Raw genomic sequence first — 15,154 nt, 5'->3', positions numbered from 1 at the left:
GGCTGAGGGCACAGTGTTGTTGTAAAGGGATTGGCTGAAGGTACAATGTTGTAAAGGGATTGGCTAAAGGCAAAGTGTTGTTATAAAGGGATTTGCTGAAGGCACAGTGTTGTAAAGGGATTGGCTGATTGTAGTGTTGTTGGAAAGGGATTGGCTGAGGGCACAGTGTTGTAGTAAAGGCATTGGCTGATGGTGTTGTTGTAGTAAAGTGATTATCTGAAGGCACAGTGTTGTAAAGAGATTGGCTGATGGTAGTGTTGTTGTAAAGGGATTGGCTGAAAGCACAGTGTTGTAAAGGGATTGGCTAAAGGCACAGTGATATTGTAAAGGTATTGGCTGAAGGCAGTGTTGTAAAGAGATTGGCTGATGGTAGTGTTGCTGTAAAGGGATTGGCTGAAGGCACAATGCTGTCATAAAGGGATTTGCTGAAGTCACAGTGTTGTTATAAAGGGATTGGCTGAAGTCACAGTGTTGTTGTAAAGGGATTGGCTGAAGGCACAGTGCTGTCATAAAGGGATTGGCTGAAGGCACAGCGTTGTTGGAAAGGGATTGGCTGAAGGCACAGTGCTGTCATAAAGGGATTGGCTGAAGGCACAGCGTTGTTGGAAAGGGATTGGCTGAAGGCACAGTGTTGTTGTAAAGGGATTAGCTGAAGGCACAATGTTGTTGTAAAGGGATTGGCTGAAGTTACAGCATTGTTGTAAAGGGATTGGCTGAAGGCACAGTGTTGTTGTAAGGGGATTGGCTGAAGGCACAGTGTTGTTGTAAAGGGATTGGCTGAAGTTACAGCGTTGTTGTAAAGGGATTGGCTGAAGGCACAGTGTTGTTGTAAAGGGATTGGCTGAAGTTACAGCGTTGTTGTAAAGGGATTGGCTGAAGGCACAGTGTTGTTGTAAAGGGATTGGCTGAAGTTACAGCGTTGTTGTAAAGGGATTAACTGAAGGCACAATGCTGTCATAAATGGATTGGCTGAAGGCACAGTGTTGTTGTAAAGGGATTGGCTGAAGGCACAGCGTTGTTGTAAAGGGATTGGCTGAAGGCACAGTGTTGTAAAGGGATTGGCTGAAGGCACAGTGTTGTAAAGGGATTGGCTGAAGGCACAGTGTTGTTGTTAAGGGATTGTCTGAAGGCACAGTGTTGTTAAGGGATTGTCTGAAGGCACAGTGTTGTTGTCAAGGGATTGTGTCTTACTGGCTTGGCTGGCTTCTGGGCTCCAGTTGTTACCTTTGTCTTTCTGTTGCATACGTTCAAGCCTACATAGATATTATGTATATAGAAATGTATGCGTAAATGTAAAAAAAATAACATATCTGTGATTTTTTTGTTGTTGTTTTTTTCTTAGATTTTTTTTTTCATTGATACCTTACCTTCTCCTCCATACTCTCCCCAGCCCCAGTTCCACCCCACACTCATTCAGTGAGTAATGGAACATACCCATTATGCACCCCCCCCCCCGCCCCCCCACCGCACCAAAAAAACAACAAACAAATCAGTTTCAGTTTCAGTTTCACTTTCTCAAGGAGGCGTCACTGCGTTCGGACAAATCCATACACGCTACACCACATCTGCCGAGCAGATGCCCGACCAGCAGCATAACCCAACGCGCTTAGTCAGGCCTTGAGTGCATGCTTACATATTTGTGTACCTATGAAAGTGGATTTCATTTTACGTAATTTCGCCAGAGGACAACACTCTCGTTGCCATGGTTTCTTTTTCAGTGCGCCAAGTGCGTGCTGCACACGGGACCTCGGTTTATCGTCTCATCCGAAAGACTAGACGCTCAGTTTGATTTTCCAGTCAAACTTAGGAGAAAGGGCGAGAGCGGGATTCGAACCCACACCCTCACGGACTCTCTGTATTGGCAGCTGAGCGTCTTAACCATTCTGCCACCTTCCTCCTGCAAATCAACAACAGAATATGGCTGCCTAAAATGAGAACAATGGTGTAACAGATCAAAGACCACCCACTGGAAACAGTTGAGGAAACAGTTCAGCCTGTGATGACAGGATAAAAGATGATTTGGTGTCATGTACTGTACCATGTCAAACTGAAGAGAAAAAAGAAACTGGGGATTGTTGAGGTGATGGGTAAGGTTGGGATATAGTGGTTACAGTTGATCTGATTATTTAAGAGTGGTTTAAATTGGTTAAACAGTTGGTCAGTATTTCAGAGGAGTTAAAAATGGGTCAAACAGTTGGTCAGTAGTTCAGAGGGGTTAAAAATGGGTCAAACAGTTGGTCAGTATTTTTTTTTTTTTTTGTTCTTGATTAATGTTTCTTTCCAGTGACATTTTCTCATCTTCTCTGTTATGTCTTCTCCTTTTTCTTACTTTTCTCTTGACTTTTCTCCTGTCCTCATGTTGGCAACACAAAGCACATGTACATAATGCTGCCTTCAAAGTGGATACTTGTATTGATGTAATGGTCATGTGTATCAAGGCACAACTTCCTCTTACTGTTTTTTTACTGAGCAGAATAACCCTCTCATCACACAATGAACACTGACTAACGTATAAACAAAATTATAATCCACTTTAAACATTTGTATCTGTCTGTCTGCTTTCTGTTTGTGTATCTCTGTGTCTGTCCTCACAGTCTGTCTCAGTCTCTCTGTATGCTTTGTGTTTCTGTATAGATCTCTGTGTCTGTCCTTCTTACAGTCTGTCTCATTCTTTCTGTCTGTTTGCTTTCTGTTTGTGTATCTCTGTGTCTGTCCTCACAGTCTGTCTCAGTCTGTCTGTTTGCTTTCTGTCTGTGTATCTCTGTGTCTCTCCTCACAGTCTGTCTCAGTCTGTCTGTTTGCTTTCTATTTGTGTAGCTCTTTGTCTTTCCTCACGGTCTGTCTCAGTCTGTCTGTTTGCTTTCTATTTATGTATCTCTGTGTCTCTCCTCACAGTCTGTCTCAGTCTGTCTGTTTGCTTTCTATTTGTGTAGCTCTGTGTCTTTCCTCACGGTCTGTCTCAGTCTCTCTGTTTGCGTTCTGTTTGTGTATAACTGTCTTAGTCTCTCTGTATGCTTTCTGTTTGTGTATCTGTGTCTGTCCCTCTCACTGTCTGTTTCAGTCACTATGTATATTTTTTGTTTGTGTATCTGTGTGTGTCCTCACTGTATGTCTCAGTCTCTCTGTTTGCTTTCTGTTTGTGTATCTCTGTGTCTGTCCATCTCACAGTCTGTCTCAGTCTCTCTGTATGTTTTGTGTTTGTGTATCTCTGTGTCTTTCCTTCTCACAGTCTGTCTCAGTCTCTCTGTATTCTTTGCCTCAGCTCACTGTCGTATCCTCTCAGTTTACTTTTTTTTAAATAATGTACACATAGATTGTGTGTGTGTGCATGTGCAGTTGGAGCTCCTACTTTCACAGGTGCTGTTCAGTGTTGTGCTTTGAAATGCCATTTGGTGGTTGTGTGAATGGCAAGCTTTCAAGTTGTCACCGATTTGTTTTGTCGAACTCAAATGTGGAATTAAAGTAAGATTTTTGTAGAGGATTTTCTTTTTCCATTTTGAAGCTTTCTGTATGTTGATTGATTTATTATTGATACAGTTGCCATACAATCAGTTGCAGAAATAATGTGTGTGATACAGACAAACAGATATTTGTTTCAGTGGGCTGAGTTGCTTTTGTATGTGTACTGCCTTGCTCAGGTGTCGAGTTGAACTGCCTGTGGGCTGCTGGCCTGCAGGGCATGCTGTTGGTGCTTTGGTCATGGATGCCAAGTGAGAATGATGAAAGAAAGTTGTGCTGTGGCTGGCTGTGTGTTGAAGGAAGGACTGACTCAGTATGTGTGCTTTCAGGGCTGGTATGACAGTGTGTGGTTGTGCTTTCGGGGCTGGTATGACACTATGTGACTGCTTTCAAGACTGGTGTGACAGTGTGACTGTGCTTTCAGGATTGTGGTGTGACACTGACTGTGCTTTCAGGACTGGTTCTTTCAGGACTGTGTGACAGTGTGTGACTGTGCTTTCAGGACTGTGATGTGACACTGTGTGACTGTGCTTACAGGACTGCGGTGTACAACTGACGGACGAGCCTGACAAGCGGTGCTACCCTCTGGGGGAGAGGCTGCTGTGCCACACGTGTCACATCGCCCGCCTGTCGTCCCAGTACCCTGACCAGACCTTCTACATGGACCCCACCACCCACAACATCCACAATGCTGCCCGCGACCCGCGCCACAGCCTGTCTCTGCCCGCCTCTGCCCCCTCCTCATACACCGCCATCTCCGTCAACAACTTTGGCCGCCCACCTGTCATGATGTCTGGATCTGGGGGTGACTCTTCCAACAGAGACACCTCCAGCAACGGGGGCAGTGGTGGTGGTGGTGGTGGTGGTGGTGGCCTGGGTCGTGCCCCCCCTGGCCGGCCCTCCAGTCAGCAGGACTTCATGGGGCCGGGGTCGAACCAGCCCAGACACTTTCCTCCCAGCCCCGCTCACTCCAGCCGGGGATCGTCGCACTATGAGAACAGCCCTTTGGCCCTGCAGAATGGGAGTTACCCCCCTTCTCCTGCCGCTCCCCCTCCTCCTCCCCCCTACCTCCCCCAGCACATGAGCCAGGCAGGGGATGGGAGCAATGGCTATGGCTCTCCTCCCCCCCGCCCCACCACCGCTAAACCCCCCACCTACACCATTACTGACCTGTGAACCTGTCGGGGAATAACCCACCACCAACACCATCACTGACCTGTGAATCTTGCCCTGTTTAGTCCAGGTTAGCATCTCTTGGATGTACTGAAGTGGTTTCACTTGTGAGGAAATGAGGGTGGTGGTTGTGGATGAAAAGAACCCATCCACACTTCAGAAAGGAGGAATCCTGGCCTGATCAACAGAGATTCTTCATCCTTGAATGTCCACTGACCCTCTGTGTGTGTGGGAGTCATGGTGTGTGTGGGCAGGAGTCATGGTGTAGTTGTGGGAGTCATGGTGTTTGTATGTGTTGTGTGTGTGTGTGTGTGTCACGGTGGGTGTGTGGAGAGTGTTCCTGAAGAAGTATCCCTTTGCCATATATATCCTTTCTCAGCGCCATCCTCCACAAGCAGTATTGGTTTTTGGACATGGAAGGACTGTCCGCTGCCCTGTCCTGTCCACTGCTCTTTGTTTGGCTGCCTGTCTCACTGCCCTTGTGATAACTCCTCTTACATGATAGCCATACAGGCTTTTTTTTTTTTCCCTTTCCCCCTCTTTCATGATAGCCATACAGGCCTTTTTCCCTTCCCCCTCTAAGCCTTTTTCCCTTCCCCTCTCTTTCATGATAGCCATTCAAACCTTTTCAATTTGACCCCCCCCCCCCTCTGCCCCCTCTTTAATGATAGCCATACAAGCCTTTTTTTCCTTTCCCCTTCTTTCATTATAGCCATACAAACTTTTATGTCCTTACCCCCCTCTTTCGCGATAGTCACACAGGCCTTTTGTTCTTCCCCCCTCTCATGATAGCCATACAAGCCTTTTCTCCTCCCCCTGCCACCTCTTTCATGATACCCATACAAACCTGTATGTCCTTACCCGCCTCTTTCATGACAGCCATACAGGCCTTTTGTCCCTCCTCCCTCTCTTCATGATAGTCACACAAAATTTATGTCCTTACCCCCCTCTTTCATGATACCCAAACATTACACGCCTTTTGTCCTTTCCCCCTCTTTCATGATACCCAAACATTACACGCCTTTTGTCCTTCCCCCTCTTCATGATAGCCATACATTACACGCCTTTTGTCCTTTCCCACTCTTCATGATAGCCATACATTACACGCCTTTTGTCCTTTCCCCCTCTTTCATGATACCCAAACATTACACGCCTTTTGTCCTTTCCCACTCTTCATGATAGCCATACATTACACGCCTTTTGTCCTTCCCCCCTCTTCATGATAGCCATACATTACACGCCTTTTGTCCTTACCCCCCTCTTTCATGATAGCCATACATTACACGCCTTTTGTCCTTCCCCCCTCTTCATGATAGCCATACATTACACGCCTTTTGTCCTTCCCCCCTCTTCATGATAGCCATACAAGACTTTTGTTTCCCCCCTTCCCTTCACAGTTGAGCCATATCATACAATTGTGCTAACCCACACGTGTCTTTGCCCTTCAGTTAATCTGTGGTCATAGTAGCACATGTATACCAGTTGTCATTGATAATCTGTGTGTGTGTGTGTGTGTGTGTTTGTCATGGATGGAGAATGATTGATCATTGATTGATTGATATTGTTTTATGTACATGTTTGGTGACTTAAGCATTTGATTTACACAGCATTTGTGGATTTTGTAGAATGATGGAACAGCAATGTGGAGCAACAGCCAGTAGGGTGGTCATGCTAAGAGATGAGCAGTGTTAGAAAGTGAACAAATTACTTGACATCAAGTCGCAAAAGCCCTGATGGTTTTTGAACTTTGAATGCTGGATTCCACATGACTTTAGTCTGTACAGCAATCACTTCAGGAAGGATTAGATCACCAGTCAACATGATTGTTTGACAACCCATTGTAAATGATTTGCTCTTTGTCTTTTTTTAATATTTTTAGGTTTAGAATGTTGAAACTTTGAGTGCTCAGAATGTTGAACATTGAACTTGAAGAAAGTTTTATTTTATTTTATTTTATTTTTGTACCTTTTCCCAGCTTTGGGAATGTATTCATTTTCAACACAGGCTATTTATATTTATAATGGCAGAGTAATTGAGCTGACATATCACAAGTCTTTCATTGTTTTACCAAGTTGGGAATAAAATTAATCATTCTAAGGTGAAGATGGGAGATGTATTGTTATTCATCTAAATGACCAGCACCATTTGTTTTGGGTTTCAAGTCTGTTTTCATCTGATCACATGGTCAGAAGAGGGAAAGTAGCAGATTGTTGTCATGATTGTGTTGCTGGCACACAGATAACAGTGAAGGAAGGTTTACTTGCATTGTTACTGACTGAAAACCCCCAGCAGGTCTTTGTGCAGAATGAAGTTGATGCCACTGCAACTTGTTCCAAATTTGCCCGAAACACAGGAAGACTTAGCTGTGCCACATTTCATCTTGGAGGGTTGAGAAAACAGGAGGCATCACGAGGCATTGAAATCCTGATGGAGCAGTCACCAGTTGTGAAAAAAGAGGGTCTGCAGAACAGTCAGTTGGACAAGAATTTTAAGACAAAGCAAATGTCTACATGTATAAGAAAGGAGGGGGGAAAAAAGGATGAGAAAATCAAGTGAAATTGTCCTTGAGGCAGTGTTCAGTGACATTGTCGAATATTGGTCACCTGACAGAAGAGATTGAGTGAATGTTTATTGTATCATGAACCTTGGTATTAAGAGATTTGGTGACTATTGTACAAAGAATCCTAGTATTAACTGCTGTCTCCTTTTTCCAGTGTGCTTGACTGGCTGATGTGAAAAATTGCTCTTTTCACCCTGGTCCTAGAGTTGCCAGTGTTGAACTTTTCGTCATTGAGGACTGAGACCTGTGTAAAGTCATGTTGTCTGAAGAATTGTTAAGTTGTACATAGGTACACCTGTACTGGTAGTGCTTTTCCAGAATGTGGGTTGCTGCTGCTAGTTCACTGCAGCAGGCAGACCTGGGTTTTGGAGTCAGTGGAATATTTGTGCTTGGCTTGAATCAGTTGCTCTTTTATTAATTATTAATTTTTTTTTTTACTTGGAATATGTAGTATGTCATGGGTAACAAACTGTCAAGGAATGAAAACTGTTTCACTGTTGTTGTTTTTTAGCCGAGGCAGGTGTGGGATATGGGATGACATTCATTTCTTACCGTTGATTTGAAATACTGTGTAGTTGAAACTTGTGGGTAGCACGTTTACAGGGGTAGCCTTGAGTCTCAGTTTGTGCATGGGGGGATGTGTCACAAGTGTCAGCCAGGACAGCTGATTGGTGGAGGAGAAGGTGGTTGTGTTTTTTTTCTGCCAGCACAAACACATTGTGCCATGTGTTGTCGTTACCACAGTAAATACCATGTCCTTCCCATTTGCTTGTCCATCAGAACATTCTAAAACATTGAAATCATCGATCAGGATATTATTTTTTATCTCTCTCAGAAACTGAATAGGAAGTTGTTTTACTTAAGAATTTTATTTATTGTTTGTAAATTGTATAGTTGTAGTTGTCTTCTTCCTTTTTTCCATCCTGGCTGAAGGTAATAAATTATTGTAATCATCATTCACATCTTGCTTTGGGGCAGTTTGTTCAGTCTGTCTCATGTTTGTGGTGAACAGTAAAAGAATGATGGGTGTACATGTATGTGCATTTCTTGATGTGGCTGAGTGTGCAATTTTTGTTTGACTTGTAGGACTAAAAACAAAACAAAAAAGGATGTGTGTGGTGTGTGTTTTTTCAGTCTTTTGTTCTCCTGCAGTGGTGATCGACAGTTCAAACTTCAACAACAGTGTGCTGCTGCTTGAAAACCGTTCCATGAATGGCTAAACAAATGTGCAGAGATCAGGTAGCATCATAATGTATTAATGGGTTTTGTGCCCAACAAGTTTGGTGGTGAAAGACAATACAGGTAAAAGCTGGTTTGAAACCTATTTTTGGTCCTCCAGATACTGTAAAGGTATTCATGGTCATGCAGACAATGTAATTGTAAACTGTGTGCACTGTAGTCCTTGATGCTGGGACAAAACAATGGACCAAGTGACAGCCAACTGGTTAGAGGCCAGTGTGTTTCTGTCTGCTTTGTGCTTGGTCTTCTTCTGTGCATCCCTTTGTTTTATTGTAAAAAGAAAAAAAGATGCTACTGATGTATTAGTAATGTTTAGTTCCACTGTCAGTGAGATCTATGTGTCTTGTTGCAGTAAATCATTCAAATTTGTTTTCAAATGTTATTTTCTTCTTCTGTAGTTCTCCATGTAAATAATTCCCCTCCATCCCCACCTCCTTTATTATACAAATAATATCAACGCTGGTTTTCTGCCAGAACCGGTAGTATCTGAACTGATACTGAGTCTTTCATCAACGTATCATGATAGTGTATCATTGCATTGCAAATATACCTGTGTCAAATTGTCATATCTTGACTAGATTTTTTTTAATAGGAATCTCAAGTCAGTGTCTTTTTTGTGTGTAATTATGGTTCATAATGTATAGGATGTATTTGTTCATGTGAAGTGGGAATGTGTAGGTGAGTGTGTGTGTATAGGGTGTATGTATGTGTGCACACAGTGTGTGTGTGTGTGTTTAGGGGTCTGGGATAGAGAGGCTGTGGACTGAATTTTTTCCCTCAATAAATGATTTTAAGGTAACAGCATACCATGTCAGGCACACATTTTGTTATCTTAGTTTCATTTTGATACTGTTTGTGTGAGGGCATTAGGTTTTGCAAAGGGTAAATCTGATGTCATTATGTATTGTTCATTTCTTAATTTTTAGCAAAAAGAAACAACTGAAACTTTTTTTCCCCATCACTTGGTCATGCACAAATGATTTAATTTCAGCCTGATTTCATCCAGTAAGTAGTCAAGAGTGGGATATGAATTTAGCACTTAAGTCTGAAGACATTTCATTGATTGGAGAACCAATTTCGATACTGGAGTTGGTCCTCTGATTTTGAATGGATTTAGAATTGAAACAAATGTCTGCAAGTCGCTAGGTTATGATGGCCTCTTTAACTTTTGAAAAGTATCTTACTGCTGAAGCCGGTGTTCTGACATAGAAAACATTTCCAGATGAAGACAGTTGTAGAAGCAGCAGATGCACTGTTCTGTTTATATTTTTGGAAATGTACTGAAATGATAAATGAATGGATGCACACTTAAAAAAAAATCCCATTTGATTTTAACAATTTACCGTAAGCATCTGCTTATCATAGCAGTGGAATGTTTATGAGAAATGAAGCAAATGCAAAGAATTCACAATGATGGATTGTTTTTTCTGATTGGGAAAAAATGCACATAGCAAATTTCCTGACAATGTCATCCTCAAGACAGATTTGACTCTGCTTTGTTTCATGAATAAGCTTTTTCTCCACATAGGTGTTGTGGTCAGTTTGTGGCTTGCTTAGTTTTTGGTATTTTGTGTAGAGACCTCACTAGTAGGCCTGTTGTAGTAGGCCTGTTTGCTGTTGTGTTGGTTACCACAGCAAAGATGTTGTCCCTGGTTTCCCATGTTTGAGGACAGTGCAGTTTGGTTTATTGTGCTGTTGGTGTGTGTTGTTCTAGTTCTAGTTACCACAGCAAAGATGTCCCGGTTTCTCGTGTTTGAGAGGACAGTGCAGTTAGGTTTATTGTGCTGTAGATGTATGTGTGGAAATCAGAACATAGCATGTGGGTATACTGTGTTCACCCTGCATCCATATTGCAGCAAAAAATGCTCAGTTTTATCACAATATGAAATACTACCTTGAGGTGTGAATTATATGGGTTTATTTGCTGCTTTTTTACTTTATTTTAAAATAGTAAATCAAGGAAGCTTATTGTGTTTGAAATATTGTTTAAAAAAATAACCCCCCAAACAAGCAGATGTACAACATAACAATTTACATTTTGTTTGAGAGAGAAAAAGCGGATACAAGATAGCAGTTTTACAGGATGGAACCTGATGATCAATTAGTGAATTACGTACCGAAAAGAATACTCCTCCCAAAACCCTCAAAAAAAAGAAGAAGAAAAAAAAATGGAAGCAGAAAAAGTTCAGCGCATTTCTCATGGTTTATCTCATGGTTTTAAATAAATGACTAATTTTACAACCTACAGTTGTTGTTTTTTAACACTTTTCCTGTACACATTCAGTTTATGGAATCATTACACCTGTGCACAAGCTTGAATTATTCTCAATGCAGTTTGTATAGAAAGTGAAATCTGATTTCTCCTGGAAATTAAAGTTCTGAATAGACTGAAACATTATGAGTTAGTTTCATCAGCATTAAATATGGTTTGGATTAGGATGTGCATGCTTGTGTGTTTACATTTTTGGATTTGGACACAAATATTGAATATTATTATTATCATTTAGCATGCTATGGTCTGTGATGATGCAGTCTGTATGTACAGATTTTTTGGCTAAGAGAGTGTGTGTGTGTGTGAATACATGTATACATGTACGCATGTGTATGTTTAAAAAAAAATTACAGCAAAACAGTTGAGACTGGTGGGAGATCAAAGTATAGTATAGCATATCCAGTTCAGTGTGAGTGCAAGTACAGATCACTGTGGTGAAGAATACTACATTACATTACTTAATCAAAGCAAGAGAGGCTGTAGTCTTTGTGCCGCTCAAGTACACAGCTTCTACAGTCATGGAAGTCTGGAAAAGTCTGGGGAAATGAGAGAACCGTTTTCAGGGCTGGAAAAGTCTGGGGAAATGAGAGAACCGTTTCCAGGGCTGGAAAAGTCTGGGGAAATGAGAGAACCATTTCCAGGGCTGGAAAAATCTTGGGAAATTGAAATGAGAGAACCATTTCCATGTAGTCCATGTTGTTGTGATGTGATGTGTTGTGATGTGATGTCAGTTCTACTTTTTTTTTTTTTTTAAACTGTGTGAGGCCTTGTTTCCATGTGGTCCCTCTTCTGATGTGATGTCAGTTCTACTTTTTTTTTTTTTTTTCTTTTTTGACTGTGTGTGGCCTTGTTTCCATGTGGTCCTTCTTGTGATGTGATGTCAGTTCTACTTTTTTTCTTTTTCTTTTTTTTTTTTTTTTTTTTTTTTTTTTTTTTGTATTGTTTTACTTGGTGGTGGGGGTGGGCATTATAGATTGAAATGAAAATAACTGTTGCTTGTTTGAAGGTTGGGATACATTTGTGAAGCAGTTTAGGGGAACACTGCCTGTGGTTTTGTTGGTTGATTGATTTAGGTTGATGCTGAAAAAAACAACATGTAAGGATGCCCTGAAATGGTCTTTTGGTCAGCTGGAAAAAGGCTTAAGTACTAGTTAAAAAATTATAGCAGTTACAATTGCAGCATCAAACTTTTTTTATTAAAAAAAAATGCAGATTTTGCAATTCAACCTTCATCTTGGGAACAAGTTCCCATTTCTGTGTCATAGGCCTTGCAATTGAATTGCTGCATCAGAAACAGACTGTTCATTTATTGTTCAGAATAACCTTACAATGTTGAAGTCAGTTTATTGCCTTTTCTGTGACATGTGACAGTGTTTAGTCGTTAAGTCACGACTGTTGGTTTTGAGCTCTTTGTATAGTTTACAGTGTTGAAGTTAATTCATTGCCTTTTCTGTGACATGTTATTGCATGTTCAGTCGTCATCTTGACCATTGGTTTTTCCTTCCTCTTGCTTTTGCAGTGTGTTGTTTACTATGCGTCTTCCAGTCAGCTGCCCCCCTTTCTCCTCCCCTCACCTTAGTGGTGACAATGGCTGCCTTTCTCCGTGCTGTGATCAATGTGTTCAGTAGGGATTTGGCTTTGTTTCACAACCTTTGCTGTCTGTAGATTGGTGTATTAGTTGAAACATGTTGACCCATTTCAGGGGATTTTATTTTCTGCTTGTAGACTAACATCCAAAGAAAATATATTCATTCAGCAGTTTTTGTTTGGGAGCTGTATATTCTGGTTGGGTCATAATTGTCATGGAATTTTTTTTTTTTTTTTTAAAGAAGAAAAAGAAAAATGTGTGAAAACTACAGTATCATTTAAGCACAGACTGAAAAAAGGACATTTGGTCACATTGCTGTTTAACTTTTCATATTAAAAACTGACATGTCATTGTGAGTTTGATCCTTTTATGTTGTCATCTTTCTCCATTCAAAAAGGATTAAAGGAAAAAAAAAGAATTATAAAAAAAAAGAGCTTGTTAATCCAAAGTTGTGTGTATGCATGTTTGTGCCTGAAAAAGCACAGTAGAGTGGGCAATTGTTTTACCAATGTTTTACTGGTATACTTTTGTTTACCTGGTGTTATTATTTTTCAGCTGAAGTGATTGATGTTCAGAGCAGCGTTTCTTGAGGTTTGTTTCAGGAAACTGGCAGAGTTGGACACACACCCAAATAGAGAGACTAGAAACAAGAAAGAAGAAGAATTCTTAAATCCAAGTTCTTCATCACAACCAAATTTGTTTCCAGGCTAAAAAAGAAAAAAAAAAAAAAAAAAAAAAAGAAAAAAAAAGAAAACCTTCTGGAAAGTTTAGTTATGGTAAGTTCCAGAAAGTTTTCTGAAGTGAATACTGCATTGTTCAACACAGACGTATTTGTCTGTTATGCATATTGGTGGTATCTACCACTTGAGAAATGTTCTGATAATCTCTTTGGGGAAGAAAGAAAGGATGGGAAAAGTTTGACACCATTCTAGGTCAGTTGCCAGACAGCACCTCTCCTCCTGTTATACACGGTTATCAGGTTAGCATGGCAGGAAAAAGAGACTGGTAGTTCACCAGTTTAAGACAACAGAACAACCAGGATGGAGAATATTCCTTGAAACATGAAAGAAATGGAAGGTGGGGCCCACCCCACTTGGCACAACTAACATAGCCGTTGTTCCTACATGAACAAGTCTTTCTCCCCTATTTCGGAATGGGTGATGGCAACTCTGTCTCTCTCTAAATTCTCACACATGCCTTGTGATTTTCTTTTTCTTTTCAAATGTTCATCCTGAAAATCTCATAACCTTTTTTTTTTTTTTTTTTTTTTTTTTTTTTTGTCCAGGTTTTGATGCGAGTCAATGGAGCATAGTCAGAGTTTTACTTTGTGATTTGTTGCACTTTTTTTTTTTAGTGTCCATTATGTTATCTGTCAAACACTTTTTGTGTGCTCATGTGGAAGAAACAAGTCTTAGTTTGGTTTCTGCCAAAGTTGTACAAATTTTCTTGATTAAATATTTTTTGAATGAATATTTAGTGACTGTTTTCTGTATCCTGTTCAGTCTGGTGGTGGCTGGCGAGTCCAGTGGTAAATCAAGAATCGTTCATTACAGGTGAGTTAAAAAGAAGTGCATTGACATGTTGAAGATGAAAGGTTCCATTGCCTGCATGGCCAGAGGGGCAGTCAGTTCATGTCCACTGTGACAGGGGCTCAGTTCAGGAAGGTGAAGCCTTCCACATCCTCTTCCGCCACGTAGACATGTAAACTGGACTGGTTGTAATAACTTAAATCAGGCTTTTTACATGCTCTCCCTCCACGTGTAAACATGTGTAAACTGCACTGGTTGTAAGGCTTTTGTGGCTGCCTTCACCTCTACACTCCATCTCGCTCTCTACGATTGGCTTCAGATCCACCCTGTTTACGCATACCCAGATTCAAACACTTCATTGTTGGACGCCGTTCTTTCTCTGTCTCTGGACCTTATATTTGGGATGAACTTCCTCTTTCATTTTGTCAGGTCTCTGCACTCAACTCTTTCAAGTCTGGCCTTAAAACCCACCTCTTCACAAGATTACCTCCCTCCCCTACCTCTTCCTTGTCTTCAGTTTCTCCAGTTTTTAAGTTATGCATGTGTGTGAATGACTGTGAAAGCTTTTATATTTGTCTCTGCACAAGATTCAGCACTATATAAATACCAGTTTTATTATTGTTATAAACTGTAAGGCTTTTTACATGCTCTCCCTCCACATAGACATGTAAACTGGACTGGTTGTAAGGCTTTTACATGCTCTCCCTCCACACAGACATGTAAACTGGACTGGTTGTAAGGCTTTTACATGCTCTCCCTCCACACATAGACATGTAAACTGGACTGGTTGTAAGGCTTTTACATGCTCTCCCTCCACATAGACATGTAAACTGGACTGGTTGTAAGGCTTTTACATGCTGTCCCTCCACACAGACATGTAAACTGGACTGGTTGTAAGGCTTTTACATGCTCTCCCTCCACACATAGACATGTAAACTGGACTGGTTGTAAGGCTTTTACATGCTCTCCCTACACATAGACATGTAAACTGGACTGGTTTTAAGGCTTTTACATGTAAACTGGACTGGTTGTTGAAAGGCTTTTACATGCTCTCCCTCCACACAGACATGTAAACTGGACTGGCTGTTGTAAGGCTTTTTACATGCTCTCCCTCCACACACAGACATGTAAACTGGACTGGTTGTTGTAAGGCTTTTTACATGCTCTCCCTCCACACACAGACATGTAAACTGGACTGGCTATTGTAAGGCTTTTTGACTCACTTGTGTAAACAAAATGAGTCTGTTTTAACCCGGTGTTCGGTTATTCTCTAAACTTGGCACTTTGATCTGATATTCTGACACAACAACAAGAGCAGTCATTTTTATAATTTT

At 41.1% G+C, this 15,154-nt stretch overlaps 1 protein-coding gene across 1 annotated transcript in view; it reads left to right on the top strand.

The window, feature by feature from the left end:
* LOC143300870 (uncharacterized) overlaps nucleotides 1-13,761 on the top strand; it is a 61,081-nt gene extending 47,320 nt beyond the window's left edge. The window contains exon 8 of the mRNA XM_076614840.1: nucleotides 3,997-13,761. Within this exon, the coding sequence (XP_076470955.1) occupies nucleotides 3,997-4,635 (639 nt within the window). The 3' untranslated portion in view covers nucleotides 4,636-13,761. The remainder of the gene's footprint in view (nucleotides 1-3,996) is intronic.
* Nucleotides 13,762-15,154: the final 1,393 nt, after the last annotated feature.

This window comes from Babylonia areolata, chromosome 26, assembly GCF_041734735.1.
Source record: "Babylonia areolata isolate BAREFJ2019XMU chromosome 26, ASM4173473v1, whole genome shotgun sequence".
In the NCBI taxonomy this organism is placed as follows: Eukaryota; Metazoa; Mollusca; class Gastropoda; order Neogastropoda; family Buccinidae; genus Babylonia; species Babylonia areolata.
Note: the sequence above shows the minus strand (reverse complement) of the source record. Positions and strands in the feature narration are given on the sequence as shown.